General features: G+C 42.9%; 1 protein-coding gene across 3 annotated transcripts in view; it reads left to right on the top strand.

Annotated features, from left to right (window-relative positions):
* TAFA4 (TAFA chemokine like family member 4) overlaps positions 1-27,793 on the top strand; it is a 156,409-nt gene that overhangs the window by 12,921 nt on the left and 115,695 nt on the right. Inside the window, exons 2-3 of one of the 3 annotated variants that reach the window (XM_073230886.1) lie at positions 13,198-13,387; positions 25,313-25,448. The exons of 1 other annotated variant lie outside the window; for it this stretch is intronic. In XM_073230886.1, coding sequence (XP_073086987.1) covers positions 25,435-25,448 — 14 coding nt within the window. In that variant the 5' untranslated portion in view covers positions 13,198-13,387; positions 25,313-25,434. The remainder of the gene's footprint in view (positions 1-13,197; positions 13,388-25,312; positions 25,449-27,793) is intronic. One more of the 3 variants, XM_037019358.2, reaches the window with a different exon arrangement.

The following is a 27,793-nucleotide window of genomic DNA, read 5'->3' as shown; positions in this document are numbered from 1 at the left end:
TGCTGACTATGTAGAAATGCTTTGAAAACTGCAGCCCAGTGTGTAAATGTGCTCTGTTGTTACTCCTAAAAGTTCTGCCAGAAGCCACGTTGCCTTCTGCCAACCTGTAGTGATCATCTCTAAGTCTGGGCATCGGTGTTAAAACTCAGAGGCGTTGAGTTCAGAATTTGGGCTTGTGCCTCCTCACTGGATGCCCAGTAAAGGCCATCGTTCTTCTGAGCTTTGTCTTTTCCGCATTGACACACAAGGGTGGAAAGCTGTGACTTGGGTTTGGATGAGATAGAATCACCCTTGGTTTTATAATTAAATTTCAGAAGACAAAACTTGAAAATTCAAACCATAGAACACCTCAGTCTCCTAAGAAGTCCTGTTAAGGTACAATGTACATCTGAAATCTGTTACTATGTTGACATGAGGAAGGATGCAATACTGACCCGTCTGAGAAGAGCTTTCACGTCTAGTGGTGAAGGGTGCCTTCCAGGATGCTGGAGTAGAATCTTCTGGGAGGTTTCCTGAGCTGATGAAAGGTACCATGTTGGAGAATCTGTATTTCTTTCATTTATTTAATCATTGGTGGACCCTCTATACAATACAGGGTAATGGAGGCAATGCTGCTTGCTCACATAATAGCCATCCTTCCCCTTCCTTTGTAATGGAACTCTGATTTCTAGCCAGGCACATGCTGTGCAGAATCAGGACTGTTTTTCAGCCTCCTTGACCTTATAGTAGCCATGTGAGATATATTCAGAAGTATCAGGTGGTGTTTCTAGGGGATCCTCTTAAAATTGAAAGTAGAGCCCTTTCTGGATCTCTTAACTTCTGAAATGTGGTGCAATAGTTGGTGCTCCAGCAGCCATGTTGGTCTGAGAGGTGACCTTGAGGATGAAAAGCAGGTGGGAAGAAGACAGAGCAGAAAGATAGATGCAGCTTGAGGTATTGATGACTATGCTTTGGCCTGCCTGTCACTGCACTTCATTTTTGTAGAAGAGCAATCCTTTTTTGTGTTGAAGCCTTTATTGTCAGTGTCATTGTTAGATGTGGTGAGATGAAAGGATACAGGCAGAATGCAGTGAAAAAGAAGGTAGAACCCAACCCTTAATGAGTTCATAATATGGTAGAAGGATTCATAGTTTGCAAATCCAGAATGCTCTTTTGAGTTATATGTAGGTGTAGCTTTAGTTCTGGAAAACCTGGGTGACAGAAAGGCAAACTACACGACCGATTTGGAATTGGAGGGAGGAATGCTACACACAGAGAGAGTGAGAATTATTTCTGGGGAGGGTCCATTGGAGATAACTCTGTGGTTTGGGGGCAAGAAGTGAAGAGAAAAGCCAAGGCTATTAAAAGCCACCAGAGAATTCCCCAAATTGCCAATATTGAAGTTAGTTACCACTCGTCCTCAAATAAATTGAAGTCTTATCCATTTGATGTGTTTTGACAGGAAATGTGTATTTACTACCTGAAATGACACCAATTGCTGAGCTCTGAACCACAGAATTTCATAAATGATTAACATTATGACAGAGCCAATAGGAACCTCACACCTTTTCTTAAACAGCATTCCACAAGAAAGAATTTTTCACACTTGCAAAGTATTTACCCTGTTTCTGAAAGTACACATTCACCCTGGTAGGTTTTGAACTCGTCTGTCAAAAATAGTTATTGCTTTTGCAGAAAGAGAAATCGTCACTTAAAATCTAAGAAGATGAGCAAATAAATTCAGCATAGCCCGATCAATAAAATATTTGTTGAATGAGGATAGAAGTTGCTCTAAATTTCTTCCTTTTTCCATTTATTTCTCAAATGCACATTTTGCATAAGGCAGTGCTTCATTCTAATATGGCTTCTACATTCAGTGAGATTTTATTCTGTGAAGAGAAATTTAGCTACCATGGAGACTGGAGGAAGGGTATGCCACGTGGAGGGAGAAAGCCTATTGAAAGTTCAGAGGTGGGAGCATTCATCTTCCATCACCGTTTGACAGTTAAACTTTTTTGTCAGTCCATTAGTGTCCCAGTTATTTTCTGTTGTCATTAAGACAACAACCTTAAGTGCTTATCTTGTAAAGATGCACTAATCGCTTGAAAACAGAAGAGGACTCTACCATTGGTTGGTCCTAAGCAAGAATTAATCCGAGGGCCCAGTAAGCATTCCAGACAAAAACGGACAGTTTTACAGTGTGATAAAGAAAGTCATAATGTTCACTCATGTTAGTTCGTGATTTGTGGTAAGCATCCCCTAAAAGTGCTCTAGTTGCCATCCAGTCAGAACTCAGGGCTTAGATGCATACTGGGTGCTTTATTAAGTCAGAATTTGGAACCAGGAGCTAATCATGGTGGGTGTTTGAGAACAGCTTCTCACTGAGAAAGGACTAAGGAGTATATGACTGGGATGGCAGCTGCGGTGAGGATGGGAGCTGAGAGCTGCAAACTTTGTGTAAATGGCCGTGGAATAGATATGTTAGGCTTTGTGTTCTTGGTTACGACTACTCAACTCAGCCTCGGTAGTAGGCAAAGAGCCAGGGACAATCTAAATGAATGAGCACGGCTGTGATCCATAACAGTCCACTTATCGACACTGAAATTTGAGTTTCATGTAATTTTCACATGTCAGGAAATATATTATCCTTTTGACTTCCTTAACCATTTAAAAATACAAGAACTATTCTTAGTTTACAGGTGGTACAGAAACTGGCAGGGCACTGGATTTCATCCTTGGGCACAGCTTACCCACCCCTGGACCAGAATAAAGGCAGTTTGAGTTCCCCACCATAGCTAAGGCATGTGCTGCTCCAGAGCCTCGCGATTTCCAAATTTCAGTCATTTGTACATTGCCTTTATAGGTTTTTATTTATTTTTTTCCATATTTTTCCATACTTTCACTGAAATGGACTTCTATTCTGGGTCATATTACACAGTGTTTGCTCTGCTTATTGAAATACAGGCTAAATATATCACTCCTTAAGTAACCTTTAAAACGTTTATTTAGTAAAATGGAAAAAGAAATGAACTGTGTGTAAAATTACGTGCTCCCTTCTGACTCAGTACCTTTTGTTAGTTTTTAGGGGTAACTTAAAGTATCCAAATCTTAATCATTAGAGCTTAGTGAATTTGCACTTACCCACACGCCTACGAAAAACCATTCCTTGGGAATTTCCAGCACCCAGATGAGTCCCTTGTGCCCCCTGCTGGCCACACCCTTTCCTCTCAGGTGGCCACTAGTCTCCCCCTGCTACAGAGCTGCTCTGCCTCTTGTACAGCTTCATACAAGTGCGAACATATAATATGCAGTCTCCCATCTGAGCTTTCTGGTCCATGTTTTGTTTGTGGGGGTGTGTGTGGCAGTTGTTCTTCACTACTGTATAGTACTTCCTGTGTTACACGGGCCGCTTTGTACTGATCCCTTCTGGTGTGAATGTTTGGATTTTTTTGCAGTTTTGGCTACTAGGCATAAGGCTGCTATGAACCTTCTCATACGTGTTTTTGCTAGACATACACTCTTGTTTCTGTTGCCCATTATTTGCTTTTCTCTGAACTGAGGGTTTGAGCCAGGGCTATTTCCTACCTGAAATGTTCAATAATAAAGAATAAAACATAGTTAACACGTACATAGTGCTTATCACATGCCAATCACAATTCCAAACCCTTACATATAGGAGCCTGTTTAATTGGGGTGAGGAGGATTATTGTTTTCATTTTACAGATGAGCAAACAGGAACAGAGTCTGGAAGCATCTGGCCAGGCTCACACAGCTCGTGAGTTACAGAGCTTGAATCTCATTCTCTCTCTCTCTGTCTCTAATTGAGAATGTCTCTTCGACACCAATCAGATTAGTAACACTGGTTTCTCCAAATGACCACCATTTGGTAGGGCCCGGGGCCATCGAGTGAGCAGGCAAAGAACAGCACTCTAAATTGAACACCAGTAGCTCCCAATTTGAACTGGAATTTGGACCCAGGTGGTCTGGCTCCAGAGGCTGTGCCCCCAACCATTCTGCTACATAAACAAGCTGTGCCTTTGTCAGCCTTCCCCTGTCCCTTCCAGTACACCTTTCCCCCTCTTCCTGGGCTCCTGCGGCCCCGGCCGGCAGTGCGGCACCCCCTGTGCCCTCTGTTCTGCTCCCCGCTGACCAGTTTTACTTTGCTGCCCTGCTCAGTCACCAGATGGGAAAGGGGCAGAACTGGGTGGCCTTTAGAAAATGGGGCTTGGGAGTCACTCACCTGGATTTAAATCCTGGCTTCAGTCCTCTCTGCACAACCCTGGGCAAACAGTGTAGCCCTTACAAGTGTCTTCATCTGTACAACAGAAAACACCAGGTGAGAACTGGATGGGAGAGGCCCGCCCAGCACACAGCACAGCATTTGGCACAGAGGAAGTTTTCATTAGACTTAAGCAGCCATTGTAGCTGTTATTCTTTATTTTGGTGGTGGTTAGTCAAAATGAGTGTCATTAGGGCTGTTTAAATGACTGAGTAGCTGAAAGTTAGTTAGTTTCTGTGTTCCTCTAGGACAGAAAATTCTTTAATAAGCCTACAAGTGGATCTTTGAGTATAACCTGGCTGGGGAGATACCTGGGGGCAGGGTTCCTTCCCGAGCATGCCTTTGCTGGCAGCCGTCCTGCATGAAGAACCGGGGTAAATACCTTGAACCCCCAGGTGAGGTCCACAAGCAGTTTGGCATCAACCCAGAGGAAACTGTTGGAGAACCAACATCTTTTCCTCCCACTTTGTTAATCTCTAGTGGTTTTCTGAGGCCCAGAGAGAGTATTCTTAGGGCTTCTCCATTTTCAGGCTTTAACCGAAGAAGAACTGAGTTTGATCTCTTGGGGATTCAGCCGTGAATCTGGGAGCACTTGGATGGGAGCCCACCGTGCCTTGGTCCCCTCCCAGTTTTCAGCTAAGCCTGTTACTGTCTGGATGCAGCCGCACACAGAGATGAGTGGGAATCGGTTAGCGGTGGGCTGCTCGCTCCCAGACACTTTGCAAATGCCGGGGGTTGGGATGGGGGAAGCCAGGGGTATTCATTCATTGTGCAGAAAAATTAAATAAAAGCCCGATAAACTGTTGCTCCTATTTCACATTATGCTACTGTTTTGCATTTAATTAGTGGCCCATAGTTAAGTCCGACATCTAACACTTTGGTTATGTCCTTGAGCTGTGACAATCTTTTAATCATTGCTATCTCCTCACCGCCCCCTCCCCCCTTTTGATCTACTTGTTGTGCAGGCAAATAAAAAAACCCAGATTCAATGGGACTGGCCAACGCGGAAGGGGCATTTTGGTTTGCAGACCATTTGCAATGTTTCGTGATTAAAGGGGCCCTAGCAGGTGTAGAAAAGGAAATTGGCTCATATACCCTTTAGGCATGGGCTTCCCTTTAATGTCTTGGGAAGTTGGAAAACAACAGGGAAAATAATAGAATAGAAATAATGGAATAAAGGTGCAGGAAACATTCTGTGAGCCTAGACCCAAAGAATGAAGGAGAGGGATCAGTGATTCGCTGGAACGAAGCAGATGAAACATTGATCCAAGGGGCTTAAGGGGAGGGGAGGGATGCCTCAGAGGTGAGGGGCAGAGAATTGGAATGATTTCTCAGCGCTTGAGCTGATGATCTTGTCACTAGAGCCCTCTGCGCGGGTAAGAAACATATTACTACTAATAAGGGCTTTGAGCGAAGGCCGCTCCACCTGCATCCTGACGTACATACATCCTCCCCAGGAAGCTTTACGGCATTTTATTTTTCTGTTTAACCTTTTTGGACATACATACATTAAGTCTTCCCTCTTGTTCCCTGCCTGCTACCCCAAGATCGTAAGTGATCTTGCTTTTTCGTGTCTCCCCTACTCAGTGCCTCTCTGGTTTATTTATATGCCACGCATTGGCTGGTGGTGTCCAACACATATACTTTCACAATATTTATTCAACAAGTGATTCATTTTGGGGATTTTGCTATGCTGGAGAATTGCTCTTCTTTAGAGGACCCCCCTCTGAGGGTAGAGCTTCTAATTCCAGTTCAAGGGGAGAGAAAGAGTGGGTATGTATGTGTGTATCTGGCTTTGGGCAAATCATTTAACCTGTCTCAAAGCTCCTGTTCCTCTCGCTGTAAAACAGATGGATCATACCCATCACCTCGGGTGGATGTGAGTGTAAATGAGCTTGCCTGGGGACAGTGCCTGACACAGACTGTCTTCATTAATGTCCCCGTTTCTCTTTACCCTCTCAATCCACAGGGAGTGTAAATCTTTAAAAAATAAATAAATAAAAAAAAATCTGTGTCTCATTGGACAGCACCTTTTAATGGTTGCTGTTTTGTCTTTGTCTTCTGAGAAGATGATAGGTGCATGGGGAAGGCAGTAAGACATCTCCAAATGCAGGCTTCTATAGGAAAAAAAAGTGGATTATGGTGGATTAATCTTTACAGTTCATTTTATCGATTGGCTTAGCATAATTGTTCTCCCCTCAAACATCAGCAGCATCTTTGAGCAGCAAGCTGCTCAGAATATGCCAGCACCCTTAACATTTTTTGGGGCTGTGGTTACTGAAATATAAAATCAGCAGAAGAGAAGGATGCAGAGTTTGACCCTCTTTTTGGGCATGTGAAATTAAAATGAGCAAATCCTGCAGGAAAACATCACCACATTCTTTTTACATTGTTTATTTATAATTTTACAAATTTAAATTGTTTTATTGTAATTTAATAGGAGGTAAGTGTTGATATTTATCAGGCAATTAAGTACCAAGCGTTGTGTCACCCTTTCAGTGATGTTGCTTTAGGACAAACCTATGAGGTTGGGACAGTAGAGTCTGGATTGCACAGGGGATGTGGTGCTGAATTAAGTGTGTGAAAGAAAAATCAAACACAAGAGTATGTCCCATAACAAAAAAAAAACTCCCATGAGTTATTTTTGCATACAACCCTGTAGAAGAGTTTTTAAGCCCTAACATTTGATAACCACTGAGCTAGTCCATAGGCAGGAACAAAGAGAGTGTCAACTTGCAGAAGTCAAGGCATTCAAATTTGTAGAATAAATGTTGAATTCTGCTTTCAACTATCAAAGGTCTACAGTTGGGTGATGGGCTGAGAATTCTTAAGTATTTCTCTGGCTCACGGGGTTGGCTCTCTTCTCTTTTAATCTTAAGCCTCTTTAGCTAAATCTAGCCTGCTACATTTGTTTTGTGAGGTTGAAATGCTGTTGTGGAGGCAAACCTGAACCCTGGGTACCCTGCTAAAGTAAGTTTGTATAGTACATGTACCCATAATGACTCCATTGCACTGTTAGTGGCCTTTTTATAGAGGAGAGCTGGTGTGCTGACTTGCCAAACCACTCACACAGACACTAGGGTGGCCCTGTGTGATCCTCTCTCCTGGCTTTGACACCTCTAAATCAACCCCTTTGGGTCTGGGTGGGACCTGACTTGCTTCTAGCCAGTGGCACACAGCCAAGCTGGTGGGATGACACGTCTGTGATGATGTTACATTATGTAAACTCTGCCTGTTAGCAGGCTTGCTGTAGACATTGTCTTTCATGGCTTGGAGATGTAAGTGAGCAAGTTGGGGAATCCCACATGCCAAGGAGATGCAGATGACCTCTAGGCGCTGAGAGCAACTCTGCCGGAGGGCCAGCAAAAAGCCCTGCACCGAGAAGGGTGATGGACAGAATGGTACCAGCAGCCACACATGTGGGGAAGCCAGTTTTTTCCCAGTTGAGCCTCCAGATGAGTACCCAGCCCTGGTCGACACCTCAATTGCAGCTTCACGAGACCCTAAGTAGAGCGCTCTGCTGAGCCGTGCCCAGACTCCTGGCTCACAGAAACTGTGAGATAATGAGTGTGTGCTGTTGGAAGTCACCGAGTTTGTAGGAATCTGTTACTTAGCAGAAGATACCTGAGGTCATCCCATAAATAGTGAGTGTCAGGATTGAACGCAAACCCATCCAATGGCAGACGTGGAACTTTTAGCAGATCTGGAAGCACCTTAAAGGCATCTAGTCTAGCAGCCCTTTGACGGCTGCCTGAATTTTCCACAGGAACCCTGGCAAGTGGCTCCTGTGGGACTCCTTCACCCTGGGGGAATTCATTGTCTTTTGAGGCATCTGTATCCCTTCGGATAGCTTATTTCACTGATTGATTCACTCATTTACTTATTCAATAGAATTAGTTCCTGTGGGGGGCCAGGCGGAGCTGGGTACTGGGTGCTGAGTACCACAGCTGTGCGTCCTGCCCTACAACATGGACATTGTCATAATTATTAAACCCTTATGTCTACATGGCCTTGATTTTTATCTTACTGTAGTTCCTTTAAGTTCTACTTCTGCCCAGTGGGCTCCAAAGAATATTTCTAATCCATTTTCCAACAGACAGCACTTCCGATGTTAAATACTACTGTCATTTTGTCTCCCTGTGCCTTAGCAGGGTTGCGGTCCTCCCAGATACTCCCACCATTTGGTGTATGGCTTTGTCTAGAGGTGTGTAGCCCAATTGGGTAGCCATGAGTTGTAAGTGGCTATGTAAGTTTTTTTTTTTTTTAATTAAGGTATCATTAATATACAATCTTATGAAGATTTCACATGAGCCAGATTGTGGTTTCGGCATTCACCCATTTTATCAGGTCTTCCCAGCCCCAACCCCGACCACATTGCAGTCACTGTCCGTCAGTGTAGTAAGATGCTATAGAGTCATTACTTGTCTACATAAGTTTAAATTGATTAGGGTTAAATAAAACTAAAACTTCAGTTCTTCAGCCATACTGGCTCCATATCAAGAGCTCCGTCACTGCATATGGGAGGGACTATTGCATGGAGATCTGGAACATTCCATCATGGCAGGAAGTGCTATGGGACACTGATAAATGGCAGTGGAGCTGAATGAACCCTGGATTGTCTGATCTGTAATTGAGCTGAATTATATAATATCTTTCATTCCTGTCTAGCTAATTCAGAGTATAACCGAATCATCCCTCCTCTTGTTTTAAGTAATAAACTTTTATTAATGACACATATGATCAAAGTAACATGTAACATTTTTTGCAGCCCTATTGTCTTCCTCATTTTAAACCCACAGTCAGTTATAACATTTATGAGCAACCTTTTCCTGTGTGCTGAGGGCAGTGTTTCTTCCATCCTGGATTTGTCCACTCATGTATTTTACACCCAAATGTAGTTTTGCATTTACCTCTTGAGAATTTCATTTTGTTAACTTTCAGTGGATTGGTCCCCTTACTGGCATTTTTTCAGTTTTGTTTTCCTTCCTAGTTCCAGGGCATCCCCACATGTGAGTGAAATGCTGGCCAAACTATTGGTAGGAAGATGGACGAGATGGGGCTCTGGATAGAGCCCAGGGGTGCTCCACTAGAGATTATACTCTAAATTGACATAGACGTAATTCATCAGTATTTTGAGAGGAAACTTCTAGTGGGGTATTCAGTCTGCTTATTTTCAATATGTCTAGCCTGCATTTCTTTGTATTTGTGCACTGGGGGTTTTACAAAAACTTAGAATATCTTGAATTCCAGATTCTATGACCCTAATAGTCTCTTGATTGTCAACTTCAATAAGAGGAAAAAGTGAATGGGTGTTTCCTGGTATGAATCCCATGCTGATTCTAAGTAATCATTGTTTCTCCCTGGCTTCCAGGAGTTAGAAACGGCATTCTAAGAATTTTTTGTGAGATTGGTAGATGCGTGGTGATCCATGGTGGGCAGAGCCTCCGTTTGCATTCCTTTTCATTTGCTGGTACATTATGTATTCTCCAGGATTTCTCAGAATTTGCCAATGATATTTTCTCTGTTTCACACCTCATGCCATCAGTAGCACAGGGTTTAATTCATCAGGTCAGAAGCCTTTGACTCAGTCAGTGAGCGCTGGCACTCTGACAACCGAAGCACCTGTTTTGGACCTCAGTTCCCTCTAACCAGTGTCCCCTCTACCCTTTATTGAAAGCATCTCATCCTTCTTGACAGAACAAGGTATGGACTGAGGGTTGAGTAATTCCACTTGCTGTCACCCATGAGCATCACACCAGCCTCTCCAAGCAGGAGGCTCTGTCTTCTTGTTGTTCTCCTGGCCCCGAGCATAACAAAAATAGCCCTTTTGTAGTTCTGCGCATTTTCTGCTGGGCTCAGCTCATTCCAGCCTTTTGCCTTCCTGACACCAGTATCAGAGGCTGGACGATTTTTCATTTGAGGATCAAGGCGTTCCCCAAAGCAGATGACTTTAAAGGAGCCAGCTAGATAGAAAACTGTTACATTGGGAATGACAGTGGGTGCATATCTTTGTATCCACCTTCTTTTTGGACAAGGAGTATTAATTTCTTTGATTATTTTGGGTATTAGTGGAAGATCAATTTCTCTGAACCCTCTCTCCCTTGCCTTTTTTTTTCTTGGCTCATATCGCTTTATTGAGACCCTTTCATGATGTAATGTACTATGGAAACTGGTTTTGAGATGGCAAAAGAGCCTCTGTACAAGATACAGGGTCTTCCATACAGCTGGGCTTCTGACACCTTCGAAACGCTGTTGCCTGGGAAGTCAGCTGTGCAGTTATCCCTGGTTTAACAATATGCCAGAGCTTGTAGTTAAGAGAAAGACTGCGGAGCCAGACGCTTGCTGGGTCAGATCCCCACTTCCGTGAACATCAGTTTTATGACTTCGGCCAAATTATTGACCTTGCTGTATTTGAATTTCCTGCAAGGAGGTCCTAACCTCCGAAGGCTGATTCAAGCCTTGACTGAGTCAATGTAAATAACAAGTTTTCAACGTAGTGTTTGGCATCTAGTTAGTACTAAATAAAAGCTTTCTAATGGCAGCGATTATTATTTTCACACCAAGCCTCTTGAGGCTAAGTGGCCCCAAATAACTGAAATTAAAGAGCTGTGGACTGGCAAGATCTTCATGTCTAATGCCCAGGGAGGGATGTGAGAAATCAATACCTGATTTTCTGTTACGCCAATCATTGTATCATGGTCCAGGATGCGAGAAAGGAAGGGAGACGCAGGGTGGGCTTTGCCAGTCTAAGGAGGTGAGGGCACATGACCCTTTGAGAGACCTTATGTCTGCATCCTGCATCCTTATCTGGCCTGCTGTGTGCACACAACGTTATTTCACTTTACATGTGCCTATTCTTGCCGGCTTATCTGCTCTTCCTCAGATGTGAAATTACTTTGTGGTTTACTTTTTTTTTTCTCCCTCCATTGCCCAGTGTCCTGGGACACAGGCAGTTTGGGTCTTTCCCAGCTAACACTGAAACTCCCAAGTTCAGTGATCTGTGGATGAAATTGTGATGATAAAAGAAAAAGAAAATAAATAGTTTGCCTGGAAGTTGGCCTGGACAGAGGATCCTGTGTACTGTACAGAACTTGTTACCATCGGAGAGCCAGTGTCCACAGGATACTTTACCTCCCTGGCTGATGAGAACCCCTGGGTGTGGGGAATGCTTCCCTGCACCCCTCTGGGTCAGGGCCCTGACTAGTGCACTTGCTGGGTGCTTTGCACCTCAGGGCCTTGGAATATGCTGTTTCTTCTGTTTAAAGGCTCTTCATCCACATACCCCATGCTGACTCTTTCATCAGGTCCAACTCCAAACAACCGTCCTGACCACCCTTGCTAAATTCTCCTTTCTGGCCTCTCTCCTTTTCTCATCTCTCCTTTTCCTGTCATCAGCTCTTCTTATCAATATCTGGAATACTCGTTTTCAGATGGCAGAGTCCTCTCCTGTCCTGGGCATTGCTGTGTCCCCATGCCGGGAGGCAGTGTCTAGCACATGTTGGGCTCAGAAATATTTTGGGAGTGGAGAATGTTAGAATTCAGAACAGAGGATAAAACTGTAGAAGAAAAATCTTACCTCTCTACATTTCTCCTGGGTCATACATATGTCTGGTACCCATGTCATATCCCCCAGCCTGTCAGAGCTGTGAAGGACCGAGCAAGTTCAGAGTGACCCTGTGGGAGCGAAGGATACAGCACGAGGTACCAGCTGGTCCGCAGCCTGAGCTGCTCCTCTTTGGCGTTTGCTGTGCATCTTTGTGGCTTTCTCACCGGGCCTCTCATGACTCAGTGGCATACAAGCAAACACAGCCCAGAAGCACCTTGGAATTACTGTCCCTGGTGGAGCCCGATGGAGAAGTGCTTTCCCTTCCTGTCCTTCAGTGGATGGTTCTGGGAGCCATTCTTTCAGACCATTTGGGGAGGCCCTGGCGGAATGCAGCTGCCATTACTCATGTCAGCGGTCTCATTCATGTACTCTTAGATCCTTGTCTCAGGCTCTGCTTTTGGGAGAAGCCACCCAATACCCCATTCATGCTGTTCCCTTCACTTTATTGCTGCCTGCCCTTTGCACAGACCCTCGAGATATAAATTGGGCGAGCCCTATGAATCTCTTTATTAGTTTGCCTGCTTATGTATTTTATCTTTTCTAGCATCACAAGGGTCTCTCCGCCCTTGGACTTCTCACACCTGTTATGCTAAAGATCTTTGAAACTTCGTCTGTCTTTCCTTATAGCCTTTCACTGAGCAAACTGCCAGCCTCCAGCTCTCGCAGTTTCTTTCTTGAAGACACAGCCATGGAATCCAACTTGCTGTTGCTTTCCTGGGCCATGTGTATTTATAGCACTGGCTCTTAGATTGTGGGCTAACTTTCAGAGGTACTTGCTTTGAAATAGACTTTCTGAAGGACCTCTGTGAGGATAATGAGGCTATTTCTACACTTGCAAGTTGGAATGCGTTACATATAGTGGTGGCAAAAAGTGTTTGAAATGATGGCGCTTTCTCTACAGGGCAAATTGTGTTTTTTTTTTTAACCATCCCAAAATCATTCTGCAACTGTTTTCTGGTGCTTTTGTGATGGGTTTATGCCTTACACAGAAGTCATTGCATCATTTGTGAGTTTCCTTTCAAACTTCCTGTGTCAGTGGAGCAGGACTGATGGTTGAAAGTTTTCCCTTACCTATGGGAGAGGAGGAGAGGGCCGATGTGATGCTGTACATGCAGGTTAGGGGCTTGCCAGCTCCTAGGGTGTAGATCTTTTAACCTCTTTTGTGCCATGGTCCTTTTGGAAGTTTGCTCAAGCCAGTAGATCCTGTCTCAGAATAATGTCTTAAAATGCATAAAACAAAAGTCATAGGATTAAAAAGGAAGCCAACTAGACCGAAATGTAGCGATCAAAACATTAAAGCAGTTTGTGATTCGAGCATGTGCTTCTCTGGCAGTGCACAGGCAGATCCGTTAGCTGTGTGAGGCTGTGACAGACACATATTTGGAGGCATCTGCACCAAACTGCACTGTGACTTGAAAATACTGTGGTTTCTGTTTGTGACCAAGTCATAGGAGCTGCTGAATACCTGCTGCGGTCTCTTGCTGACACTGATATGTGATGGAAACAGTGGAGTTGAAGTAGAGGTTAGTGAAAATAAAGATACCTTTTTTTTTTCCCTCTTCATTCTGGTTTATGGGCCCCTGAATTCTGTTCAAAGACCCAGATTCAGAATCCCTGGTCTCAGGATTGGCAGTTGCTTTAAGGCCTGTGCGGAAGCTGCTGTTTGCCAGGCGGGTGGTGACCCTCTGCTCCTGCCTCACCCTCCTGTCAGCTGAAGGAAAGCATTGCCCAGCACTGTACCTGCCGTTCTAGGGCAGAGAAAGTGCTAATGAAGGTGATATTAATGCTGGGGTGTGATCGCTCAGGATTCTTGTCTCTGCTATGTGTGTGTGTGTTTTTTTTCTTTCTTTCTTTCATCTGTTATAGAAATGGCCATTGATTGGGAGAACCAATGATGTCTGAAATTACATATTAGATTGAAAATACTTTGCAAAGTGATTTTACTAACATGGTTTGTCAGGTTTTCTCAGGCAGGATCTTTCGGCTCATTTCTACTTTGCATACGGTGGAAGAAGGCATAAGCCTGCTTTTTGTTTTGACATCAGTTGTTTTTGTGTCCGGTAAGGTTCTTACACAAAAGTTATACAAAAGCATACGCACACAAGGTGAAAAATCGTAGAAGAGAACACCCAAAAGACAAGATCATAACTAGAGTGTGCATACACACAGAGAATGGTATGGGTTTTGGCCGGGAAAATGGTGGTAGATGTGAAAGGGAAGGAGAGGGGAGGCCCATTGTTAGGTATTGGTGTCTGGTGGTTAGGAAGGCAGACTTTGGAACCCGGGTCCATATCCCAGCCCTGCTGCATGGTAGCTGACCTTGGGCAAGTCCTATTACTTCTCTGCATCCATATGCCCTCCTCTGTGAATGGAGAGAATGGCATAGCCTGCCTCAAAGCATGTGGGGAGGATTTAGGTGAGTGACTGCATAGGAAACCCTGAGAGCAGAGCCTGGCATTGATGTGGGCTGTGGAAGTGGCAGTCCCTGCTGTGGTCACTCATCGTAACGGCTCATGTCAGTCCAGGAGCAGTTTGCAGAGCCCTCCCCTATATTGTGCCTTATTTGAACTTCACGGTAAGCCAGCAGCTTTTTTAAAATCCGTTTTCAAGTTGAGGAACTTGAGGGTTGGAGGGCTCCAGTGATTTGCCCATTGACAGGATGTGAAGTAGTGGCCGAGAACCCAAATTTGGGGGCGGCAAGACCTGCTCACCTTCCGGTGTGTTCTGTTACGTTGGTCTGTTGGCCAAAGGGAACTTTTGCAGTTCACGTTTGATTTAACAAATGGAGATGACTGACCTGTCGGGGATGCAGCGCTGGCCAATAGGACTTTCTCTGATTGTAAAGATTTCTAATGTGGTGCTGTTCAGTACAACGCCATTTACCACGTGGAGCTCTGGGGCACTTGAAATGTGGCCAGTGCTGCTGCTGAACTCAGTTTTAAATCTAACTCATTAAATTTAAATGGCCACATGTAGCTTATTAGTAGCTACCAATTGGACAGTTCAGACCGAGTTCTCTTGTGTCAGAAGACTTGGGTATGAAGCCCAGCTCTACTACCAATTCACTGTAACCTCAGGAAGATACTTTCTTGGGGCTCAATTTGCTTGTCTGTGTAATGGGATAATTGTATTTGGATTCAATTAAAAACTCATTCCAGCTAGGCCAAGCAACAATGAAAATTATCATTTACTTCTTAAAAAGTTAGAGGTGATCTTGTGGAATCCAGAGGAAGGGATGGGGGCAGGCCGAGGAATGGCTGAAGTTGGAATGCTCCTCACGGACCTGGGTGATGCTTTTCTGCCTCGTTTCTGCTCTGTGCACACCGGTGTGAGCCTCATTGCTGTGCAGACTGGCTTTCTGTGTTCCCCTTGCACGTAACGAAAGAGCGGTGGCTGCCTCACAACTCCCAAATTTCTATCTTCTTCCTTCAGCGGTGCATTCCAGAACGACGAGCTGTCTCTCAGTCTCAATTTTAGGTTCCAGGAACAGGAAACTTCACTTGGGGTGGCTTGAATTAGGCATGAGTGGCTGAACTATGCAGCCGCTCACGCGGCCCCAACTCTTAGGTTTGATGGCAGGAGGCTGGGAAGTGCTCGGCCAAAGCAGTAGTGATGCATTGGATCCACACCTGAGAAAGTGTCTACAGTTAGAAATTTTGCCACAGTGTGGAAACAGTGATTGAAAATCCAGATCTGTTAGGGAAAGGGGACATCCTAGTGAAGTTTAGGTCTTCAGATTTAGTCATTGATTCAACAAATGTTTGTTGAATGCTAGTCTCTTTGATAGTTCCTCTAGGCAGGACTAGAGATGAGATGCAAGGCTGAGCAAAGATTCTTGATTTTTGCCTACATAGAGCTTCAGGTGACTTTCACAGTGCAGTTCTGAAGATCAAGAAAAGACTCAAATTTAGTAATTTTTACTTGGTAATTATGAGAATGCTTCCCTGAGGAGGTGATGGTTGCCCTGAGAGATGAAGATGAAACAGGAATTGACTAGGTGGGGAAGGACAAAGGCATGTGTCTGACTCTGAACAAAAAGAATGACATGTGCAAAGGCCCTGGGGCAGGGAGGCTCTAAAGGACTGGAACAAAGAGCTGGGCAATACTGGAATTTCACTGTTTCTGCCTCCTGTGGCTTCAGTTGCCAAAGGTATTTTGGAATTGACTATATCGATGAGTTTTCAGGCGACTCTGTTATTTTAATTACAGGTTAAAGGTCTTGTAAGTCACAATGATTAACCTGCATTTTGTGCATTTTTATGTTATATAGCAGATTATGATAGTCTTAGTTTTTACATTCATTTCTTCCATTTAGGGATGAATAGTGCATCTATTCCCTTGAAGCCATAAACTCATGGCTGAAAAGAGAGATTCTTCCCAGGCTCCTGTGTTTTTCTGCTTTAGAAGTCTCATAAAGTGTTGCATGCATCTCTTGTGTGTTGGCATTATGGGGTCATGCCCTACTATTTCCTTATATGGGCTAATTGCTGCCAGAATGTTTCCCTGATGCCCAAATGAAGCATAGTTAGTGAGTTCTTATGTGAAAATGTGGACTCGACATACAGATTTCTTAGAACTCAGGTTCTGGTTGAAATGCATTATAAATGTGAGCTGTTTCTTTTGTAGATCCTGAATAAGAGGCCTGACCTCAGAGGCCTTTATCTGAGTCAGTGATGTCACACCACAGAAGAGTCTAAAACAACTGCTGTGAATGTCAAAAGGTTTCTCCAGATGAAGCAAAAAATAAACCAGTGTATTGTTGTCTATGGACAACAACTTGTGGTTATACCTAATATGCCTGCATTTTGTTTTTAACTTTCCTATTGTATTCAATCCAGTCTATCTAAAATACTGTTTTTCCAACATGTAATTAATACTACGAATTACTAATGAGGTAGGTTTTTTTCTTTGAACGACATCTTTAAGATCTAATGTATTTTGTATGCTCCGTGTGCATCTCAGCTCAGGGTAAATTTTCATTGACATTATTTGATAGGTATTTCATGTCTTTCACAATGTTTACATATGAAAAAGTGGATATGTGGCTGAAATTAATGTGACGTATTCCCTCCTTAACTATAGCCGGTTGTTAAGGGGGCTCCATTATGTCAGCTCCGATGTTGACCTGGAGACTGTCTGAGTTGCACTCTCTGTCTTGCACGAACTCCGATCATCAAACAGTTTGGGCTGACCGCTTACTGCTTCCAGCCTCCTCTCTGGTTTTCCCAGACTTTTTTCTATGTTCTCTGCCCTTTCCCTCCCAGAGGGTGGAATCTCTCAGCCTGGTTTGGAATCCTGAGTCCAGCACTTTCTCTGTTTGTGCCCGTGAGCAAGGCAGTGGAACTATTTTCTCCCTGGTTAAACAGAGAGGAAAAACAAAACAACCCTGCCATTTCAGGTTGTTCTGAGCATTAAATGAGCAATAGAACAATCAGATAGGGCTTTTGAGTGTCTTCTGGCGCCTGTGAACGTTTTTCTGGATTCTTGGGTCACATGTAACATGACCTGAATTTCCGGTGAAGTGGTTGGTTAGGAATCACTGCTGGCTGGGACCTATCTTCGTTAAAGCTGTAAGACGTGTACCCTTGGGGGTCCCCTTCCATCCCACCCCCTCTTCACCTTGTCTGCCTCTGGGTCCCCTGGCTGTGCTCACTTTCCTCTGCTTGCTCCTCACATTCTTACTTACCTTAAACCAACCCCTGCCAGTCCTCTGTTACACTTCCTCACGCCTTGCAATCTCCCATTTGTCTCCTTCATTCTCTCAGAGGGGCTGGTGTCTGTCTTACAGGTTAATGCAACAAAATTACTAACTACCAGAAAAACTGGAAAAAAACATTTTATCAACTGCTTGTTTGGCACAGGCAAAGGTCTCAATCTAGAGGTACAAGAGAACGAATCTGGCCAGCTGTCCCAAGCGTAGAGACGCTGATGGTCAGGCCTCTTTAAGTTATCCTCTCACATCCTCAGCCAGTGTCTCAGACACTCCATGTGGACGCAAAGTAATGAACTAACTTGTGAGGTTCAAATCTCAGGCCTTGGTACCAAGTATACTAATTTTTTATCTTATGGCTATTGTACATCCTATAATTGATTGTTTTTCACTCTTCACTTTGGCTACTAGGGAGCTCAGAGCCAAATTTAGAGTCCACATTCAGTGAGGGAATAGGACCTTTCACCGTGCTTCCCAGCCCAGACAGTCTGTGTCACACTCTTCACTCTTGTTGTCTCTGCAATACTTGCCTCAATCCATATTTATCTTACTCGCCATTGTTTTCCTGTCTGTCTGTCTTCCCCTGCTGGAATGCAAGCCCCTGGACATTGGGACCTATCTGTCCTGTGTGCACAGCCCAGGACTGGTGCAGGAGAGTTGATCAAAAAATTCTTGTTAAAGGAATCATGCCTCGAATATGGATATAGAACCTGGGAGGTTGTGCCCCGCTTGCCTACCTGCTCTCCCTTCCCGCTTTCTCCGTGAGTTCTGTTATTTCCTTTAGTGGTCCTTCACCTCCACCAAATCAAACTGAATGAAAGAAACCCACACACATATACAGATCTTCCCCTTTCAACAATTAATGGACAATCAAAAACAAAAATTCCAAAAAAACACCCCCAAACACCTTTTTACTCCTTTCCCCAGTCACTCTTGTACCCCTCTTCTGGGAAGTCTTCCTGGAGTTCCGCAGTCCTCACTAATCTTACTCTGCTTGATGTCTTAAGAGCTCTATTTTCATTCTTCCAAAAGACAATGGCAAATATTAATGACCTACTCTCTTGGTTGCTCCATGTTTGTATATTTTTTCCAATTATGTTGTCACTTCTGGGTAGGCAGAACTTAATCCTATCCTTGGTTTTCCCCCAGTGTGTCCTGGTTATAAAGTCAGTACCCGGTGCTTTCAGTACATGCAGGTTGACTATTCTGAGCATCCTTAAATAGACTGGGAGCTTCAGTAGACTACTTTGTGGACTTGTGTTATAGAAGTAACAGGGAGAACCAGCAAATGCTGAATCCTGTCCTGCTTGTGTGTGTTTGTTATACGTAGTATTCCAGATGAATAATTACCGTTTCATTTAGAAGCTATTAGTGTATTTTGATTGAATTCTTTTTGCGATGCTATTTAGTGTGAACTGTCCCTTACATTATATAGTATCCTACATTTATTTGGGGATAGTTTACATTCTGTTTATAAATATGGCTTTATTAAATAATTAATGTACTTACAATAACCAGTTAACGTGGTAGCAAGGTCAAAAGACTTCCCTTTTTTGCCACCAGAGGGCACTGTTGTCAAACAAAAGATGATTTCAAGGTTGAAAACGTAGTAAAGGTTTAGAGTAAGCTTTTCAGAAGCATTTATCCAATTAGTGGATGAAAATGGCCAATATTGTCTGCAATAGGTATTGTCTTGCTATGTAATCCTGCTGAGCTGTATTTAGTGTGTGTGCTTATATATATCTATGAGCTGTGTGTTATCAATAGTTGAATTACACTGTATTTTTCCTAAAATGCTCCATATGTCATTGTTATAGGTGGAAGACCCCCTTGGCAGTCATGTAGTTGAACTATTAGTTTACAGGTGAGGAATGTGGGTAGCATAGGGTTAAATGACCATTTGGGACCGAAACTAGAGTTTACATTTATTCATTTATTTAACAAAATACTTTTAACACCCACAGTGTGCAGGGCCTTATGTTAGAGACTCAAGTAGAAGAGAAATAAGCTTATCATCTCTACATTCAAGGGGTTTACATTCTGGTTGAAGTGAACTGCCTCCTCTCCCTGCCCTGTCACAGCGATTCACCTAGTAGAGGTACTGTTGTCAATATTTATGTACAACTTTTTAAGTGAAAATCCTTTACGTAGAAGTTAGATCACATCACATATCACATACAAACTTTTCTGTGTAACCTCCAAAATATTAGGTTGGTTTATTATGGTCAATCAAATCCTTGGATACTCTGTTTTGATTATTTGAAAAATGAGAAACGAGAGGAAAATTTCCAATTAAAAACTGGTCTAATTAAAAGAAATAAACCCTCTGTAGTAAGGATAATTGGGCCTTGAGAGATTTATGGCTAAATTGCCATTACCGTTCACATTTGTTGAGTCCCAGACCTGGGCAATTTCACTTGGACAACAAGCTGCAGAGTCGTGCTGGGTGTCCCTGAATTCGGTGAGTGTGTTTTATTTATATGTCACTTGCCAGTTTATCTTCTCTGTTTAACATGTGCAGGCTCTCAGTCCACGTAGTGATGGTGGCTTTTGTACTTTTCATGGTCCCTGGAAGGCTGGAGTTTTTCTTCACTAGCAAAATGCACCCTTTGCCCATACTTGCATTAGAAAGGAATGTGTCCCTGCACTTCAGTAAGGGAGCTGTGTGGTTTTAAGGAACTTCTCAGTTCTTAAAATGACAGTGTGTGAACCTTACAACCACACAGCACATCTATTTAATTAATTTAAATCATCTCCGACTAGAAGAGCCTGTTTAAAGGACTCCCTACCACCTCATTTAGATGAGATGGTATTGGTCATGCTTGAAATCAAGATGCCATTTATAAAATTCTTTAATATTTAATTGACAGTTACTGTTTTTAATGGCTCATTTACGACATGCTTTAGCATCTTGTAAAATGGTTCAGTAGTAAATTCTTCATAGGTGTTTTTAAAGAAGCAATAAAAAAAGTAGTTTGTGTGCATGTACACACCACATTTTGGCAGAAAAATGTGCCCGCTTTAACATATGATGGCAGACATGCTCTAACTTACAAAGCAGTGGCCTGCATCATGTGGTGCTCATAAATGACAGCTCAGTGGAGGCATCAGCCATGTATCAGTGTTTGAAATACACTCACAGGAGCATCAGTAACCTATTAAATACATTTACTTTTATCAGCACACTCTTATAAATATAAGAAGATCATTAATCCTTGCCTTATTTCAGAATGTATTTGTTAAGAGAGAGGTTACATTTCGTTTTGTATACTTTTGCAGAAAGGGGTTTGAAAATTTCCAGAAGACAATTCAGTGTGGTTGTGTTATTTAAGCAACTGGAAATGGAAACATCTGTCCTCACTCCTGTCTGGAGAAATGGTGAATTATTTTATGTAGGCAACTTCTGTTTCAAAATGCCCATTGGTGACTGGGAAAGATATCACTTAGTTGGACTATCTTTTCACCCCTTTTCCACTCATAAAACTTAAAAAAAAAATTTTTTTTCCAAACCCACGTTGGTTGCTTATTTATGAAACATTTCTTACCTCTATCAGACTATTTCTTGTTGGATTAGAAATTAGTGTGGAGAAATGATTTACCACTGTGTCTAAGCTCTTCAGGGTGACACCTCTTACATCGTTAGCTGGAGGAATGATCCCTCCTTGTGCTGTGTTCCCCGAGGGGCTGAGAACTGAAATCACCAGGTCATCCCGGTAGATCCCACCCCGGGAGGTCACATGAACTGGTGGTGAGTTTGGAAACAGCTCATTATTCAGACGTGCCCGTTCAGGAGGTGATGCAAGATGGAGCTTGAAAAACTCTTCTGCTAATGGGTAGGCAGGAAAGGGCAGTGTGTTTGGTCCCATGGGGAGTGTTTGTTTTGTTATTAAGCCAGAATCTGCCTTGTATTGTTGCAAAAATGCTTGGGAATCGGAGTTTATCAGGAAATGAGTCTGAGTGGATGCACAGACAAAAATCCATCTTTTTTTCGGTTTTGCTTTGATGCTGAATTCCTTCATAGAAATCAACAAAAGTAATGTAGCCTTCATATGTTATATTCTGGCTCTGGTATGTTTTTGCTGACCTGTTTTAGAGGGGTTGTGATCTAAATGAACTTGTTTTCCATCTGCTTGAAAAATGGCAACTTCAGCACTCAAGGCCTGTAGAATTCTGGTGTGTTTGGTCTTAATTTAGAAAATGACATAAGCCTTTAATAAATCTGCAGCAAATCAGAATCATGATTTTTCATCAGCGTTTCAGAGAGGAGGCAAAATTTCTTTAGGGGTTAATATAAAACATCTTAGGTTTCAAGCCAGAATCTGCTAGGAAATATAGTCCAACTGCCTATTTGCGTTTGTCCACAGATGGGATTTTTACCTTCAGGTTGATGATCAAGATGTTGAATTCCTGAAGCAAGATGGATTTATTTTTAGTCTGTTTACTAAAGTATGAAAAGGGACAAATGCCTTTTGGGAATAATTTTACAAGAATTGAAACAGTAGGTGCCTGGCTGCCAGATGGTTTGAATTTGAATCCTGGCTTAGCCACGTGCTAGCTGAGTGACCTTGGGCAAGTCACTTCCCTCTCTGTGCCTTACTTTCCTCTTCTGTATGTCTGGTTGTAAATAAATCCTGTTTTTAAGTTAATTGGTATTTTAAAGTACTTAACACAGTGCCTGGCCCACAGTAGGCACTATGTATAAGTGCTTTTTAATAAAAACAAATAAACTTTTCTGGGGGCTTGGGCGAGTGTTCAGAGTCAAGCAAACCAGAATGTTCCAACTACCAGCTCTCCCCACTGTTTAGCATGGGCCATAAATTCTAACTCATTTCAGTAGACTTTAGAACTGAAAGCTTTTAAATAAATACTTAATGTCTTATTTTGATATAGTTTTCGACTTCATGAAAAGGAGGAATAGTACAAAGGGCTCCCGGATACCCCCAGATTCACTGATGGCTAACATCGGGCTCATTCGCCCATTCATTCATGCATTCACTCTTTGCCGCCCTTCCTTTCCCCTTCCTTTCAGTTTCTCTCTCTTATTTTCTCAAAATCATTTGAAAATAAACTGGAGGTGTACCCCTTTTTCTCAAATATTTCACGGTGTACATTTTTTTCTATAGTAAGAACATTCTCTTTCTTAACTATAGTAGAATGATCAAAAGCAGGGGTTTTAGTGTTGATAGAACACTAGTTTACTCTTCAGGCTCTATTTAGAAGTTAATTGTCCCAGTAATGTCCTTTATAGCTATATGTGTGTATATTTATGTATATGTATCTATGTGTGTGAGAGCTTCTTTCTGAGAATAAACCTGTGTGTGTGTATTTTTTTCTGGCCCAAGATCCAACATAGGGCTACAGGTACATTTAGTTGCCAGGTGTGTCTCCTTTATTTGGAACAACTCCTCAGATTTGTTTTTAGTCTTTCATGACCTTGACACTTTTAAAGAATACAGAACAATTATGTTGGAGAATGTCCCTCAAATTGAGTCAGTCTGATTTCTCCTCAAGATTAAATCCAGGTTTTAAAGTCATTGTGTTTACCGACTTTACCGACTTTAAAAGAAACTGTGGTACTTCATTATTGTAGATTTTGAGACAGAAGCGATGAGGAGAACTTGATGCTGTACAGATTGACACATGTGGATGGAGGTGGATGTGGCAAAACTGACAGAAGAGATAGTCCCAGGGTGCTTATCTACAAGAAGTAAGGGACTCTGTTCTCAAAGGAGAATCCCCTTGGGGAATTCACCCCACTAATAGCAAAGGCAGGCAGACGGAGAGAAGAAGAGGGAAACCCTTGCTCTTGCCTTGATAAGAAATCAAGTGTAGGCAAAATTCTTTCTTGTGTGCAACAGAAATAAATTAAACATCTGAAGACTGGCCTCCTCTGCCCGTAGACCTCCAAACCTCTTGGAGGCATAAACAGGGATTCTGCATTTGTGTCATGGGAGAGTGACTGTCTCCACATAATCCCAATACATAAGGTGAAAGATGAAAAATGTCTCCCATGCTGAGACTTTTTCGTTCATTCTGGGGATGATCGGACACATTACAAATTCTTTTCCTTTTTAGTTTAGATATGGACAGTGCCTTTCATCATTGCAAGTACTGAGACTCTTCAAAACCGAGTGACTTTTGAGGCAGACTGGCAGAAAGGGCTGGGCTCTCACTGGAAAGTGAGAGAGAAATGAAATGATTGACAGCAAAAGCTTTTGGGGCCAAGCACAAATTGCTGATGGCTGGGACCATATGCTAAAGTTTGGAAATGATAAGAAAGAGTTAATCCTTTTAACCAAGTACCTAGGGTACACTCTGGGAAAATCTGCCTGAATGAGTTACTGCTTAGCCTAAAATTAAACTCCTGGCTCCTTGTCTGGCATACGAACTATTAGATCACATTTCTTTTCACTGATGGATCCATTTTTTTAATGAATTGAACAAAGAATCCCCGGTGGTTCCTTTTGTGTGAAGAAAACAAAATAAATATTAGCTAGGAAAGGTCATGTTGGTTTCTAAATTGTGGGGAGTTCGTTATGATGGATTCTGATGAATTATACTGTGTATTTCTTTCCAATAACAGAAGGTCACATTGTGCCCTTGGGTGGACATCAGGGCAAACATAGTTAATAAAGTTGGAGCATCTGGGAGATGAACATTCTCCACTGTTGTTTTTTTTTTTCTAATACCACATATTTATACAGTTATTCAAAGCCACTTGCCTCTCTGAGCTAATCACCAAGGCCCGCTCTATCTCTCTCCTGGAGTCACTAAGGAGTGGGTCTTTAAGTCTATCATCTAACATGCTGTCTAGGCAAATGTGTAATTATCTCTGGGACTTCTGAAGAAGAGAAAAAAATCAGCTGTGCTTTTTGGTAGATTTGTAATGGGTTCAACAGGATTCTAAAGTAATTAGACTGCGTATCATTTTTATATAATATTTGCAACTTTAATATTTATTGACGCACATCATTATTTCTCTCTGATCTCTCTACCCCCTGGGAGGGATGGATGTATTTAATTTAGCAATGTTGAAAATGGTGTTGTTTCATGTTCCGTATTTTTCTTGAGATGTCTTCAGTTTGGAATCCCCTCAGTCCTTCTTGTAAAAATGTTTTCACTAAGTAGAAAAGTTCTTTCAGGCTCGTGCAGTAAAGGAACATGCTGTGCCAATCACTGTGTTAATGGGTGACCTTTGTACTTGGGTGTGGGGCTTTACGCCGGAAAGACGTGTGCCCTGTGCCTCCCATGTACATTTTTCAAGAAGCATCTTTGGAGATTGTCTGGCATCCTTTTCAGGTTTATATCACACAAAAGCTGGGAATTCAGATCCTCATGCTGGCTTTTGCACTGCTCTGTAAACCTGGGCAAGTTGCAGAACTCCTAGGAATGAGTCATCTCCAGTTCCCATTTTCATTCCATGGTTAATGAAATGGGGAGGTGAAATTCTGCATCATGAATGGTTTGGGGCCCTCTGTCAATATTTCAGTGCCTCTTCTGCTGAGGGAACTTCTACTTAAAACGATATTTTAACTGATATGGGGCTAGTGAGTGTGCAACACCCACTCTGACCCCCATATATTAGGAGAATTTACAGATGGGGATGTGTTTGGCTGTGTACTGCGCTCCTGTGTACTGCAGGCATCATTGTAAAAACATTACTTTGCTACTAGAAATCTGCATCATTTCAACATTAAAATGCTAATGGTTGCCTGTTTTTTTTTTTTTTTCTAAATAGGTCTTTTAAGCTAAGATAATTTTTTGGAACTGCAGAAATGGTTGGTCCTAGCTACAAATGGGAATTTGGAGTTGCTCTGATGTACACCCTGGAATAATTGTGTTTGACTGGAACCAAATCTTATGAAGTCTCCAAGGTAAAAGCATTTTTACATTTACCTAAGGACGATAGCTTTATGAAACATTAAGAATTTAACAAAACCGAGTATCCTAGAGTTGGTGATCCTTTACGAAAGTCTTCTTGTACATTGCATGTTTGGGAATTTTGGGAATTGTAGTTTTCAAAATTTTATATCTCTGAAATTATTTGCTTGTAAAGCAGTGTTTCGGCTTTTCAATAGGGTGAAAGCTGAGACTTTTTAAGATAAACCAGTTTTGTTTTATGTTGGGATAAAAATGTTCTGCATAGAAGAAATTAAAGTATCATAGTAGATGAAGTAGGTTAGAAATTCTCCTACTGGGAGTCTGGATTATTGAATGAAATAAGGAATTATCGCTAAATAGCTGCCCAGACATTTCCACAGGGAATCGTAGCTTCTGTTAAGTACATGCTTATCCCAGGCATTGGGGAACCTGTTGCTGTTCTCCAGGAACCTGGTACTCAGAATCGTTTGTGTAAGAAGTGGGATCACGGATCCCCACCTGAGATTTGGAATGGCTGCCCTTAAGACTTTTCATTTGGGATTTATTGTTGGGCCTCAAGGAAGAAATAGAGACCATTCTGAGAATGTGGGGCAGAGGAAATGGAATTTTGGGAGCTGGTTACACATGTGTCACCAGATGGGGGAGTCAGAGAGGTCAAGCAGCAGACAGGGAGGCAGCCCACAGGTCAGCAACTATCCTGGGGCCAGTGGGATAAGGGAAAGAACTGCTGTTCACCTGTGCCCAAGGGAAGGAACCTTCAGCAGGAGCAGAAAAAATAGTGAGCCCTGCTGGTGGGAACTGGCTCTGTGGAGAAGTGGCCCCTGCCTAGATGCTGCCCAGGACAGAGAACCTGTGGAGACATTCTTCAGCCTTCCCCCGTCCCCCTGGAGGCTCCAGCTGGTGTCTCTCACTGGTTAAACCCAGCAGGAGCCAGTGGGTTCAGGAGCCTGGGAAATAAATGCAGCCTGCAGGAGTCACCCAGGGGAGGAGAAAAAGTGGATCTGAAGGCAAAACAGGCCCATGCTGGGATAGGTTCCTATTTGAAACCTCTTCCCATGACATTTTAATGCATATAGCAGGGGCTATTTATACCTCAGAGGGCGGGTGTTCTCCCACAGCCCCCACGGAATAAATTATGCATATGCTGTGGGATCTTCTATTGCATCTGAAGGTGGGCTGTATTGGGCAGTATGATGCAGTGCCCAGCTGCCTCTTCCAGAATGAATGGTTTATTTCCTCCAGTGTTGGGAGTGCTGCAGAAGATGGCCTACAGCTTCTTTGAATTGTCCTCAATTCATAGAGCCACCTTGCCTACAATCACCCCTGTTTTTAGGAGCAGCTCATATCCAATGACTGATAGGCACAGAAGCCTGGCCTCTCATCCCAGGGGGGTTATCTGACACCTTTTCTTCTTTCTGTTCTGCTTTCTTCCCTTTTTTCCCTCCCCTTCCCTAGGGGATGATCCTAAGAGCATCCCTCAGTTAGCCTCCTGCTCACCAGTTTCCATCTTAGAGTTGGATTCCCAGGGAACCCAGCCTTTGGGACTCAGATCATCTCAAATATACTCTCCGAAATCGGCAGAATCCATCTAGAAAAGTTTAGGTGATGCAGGGGCTGGAAAACAGGTAGCAACCGAATTCACTTGTAGGTTAGGTGGAAGAGATTCTAGCTCACCTGAAAGACCAAGTCTGAATTTTAGACTCTAAGATGGGTGGGATATTGAGGTAGAGGCAGGGCAGAAGTGTTTAATGGTATGTGGCACAGCATAAGAGAACTAAGAGTTGGGCATTTGAAAATTGGGTTAAGAACAAGGCGGTAGATTCAGAACTGGGTTGAGTCAGATGGTTTTTACAAGGAGAGACAGCAACTTATGCTCACATCTCAGAGAGTGGATGATGGATGGACTGGGCAGGGATGCTGGCCCAGTGGTCTCTCTGGGAATGCCAACTGAAGGAGAGGACAGCTAGGGAGGTTTTGCTTTGCTTTTGGGTAATGTTTTACTCTGAGTCCTTTTTCAGTGATGTAAATCCTGTGATTGACCTGTGTCTATAAACACTTAAAAGATGGATTGAGTGTCCGGTTGGACCTTCGCAAACCAAATGCACGGGTAAACTTTTTTGAATGGATTGTTTGCCCCATTTTGGGTAGACAGAGTTCTAAGATGGGTATCCTCTTATGTTCACGACCTGCGTCATCTGCTCCCCTTGGGGTGGGCACTTCTGTGAGTTTGGTGGGGTTCACTCCTGTGGTTAGGTTATGGTTATATGGCAAAGATGAAGGGAACTTGCAGATATAATCAAGATCTCAAATGAGTGGATCTTGAGTCAGTTAAAAGGGA

Source organism: Manis javanica, chromosome 3 (genome assembly GCF_040802235.1).
Source record: "Manis javanica isolate MJ-LG chromosome 3, MJ_LKY, whole genome shotgun sequence".
Taxonomy (NCBI): domain Eukaryota; kingdom Metazoa; phylum Chordata; class Mammalia; order Pholidota; family Manidae; genus Manis; species Manis javanica.
This window is presented reverse-complemented; position numbering and strand designations above follow the sequence as displayed.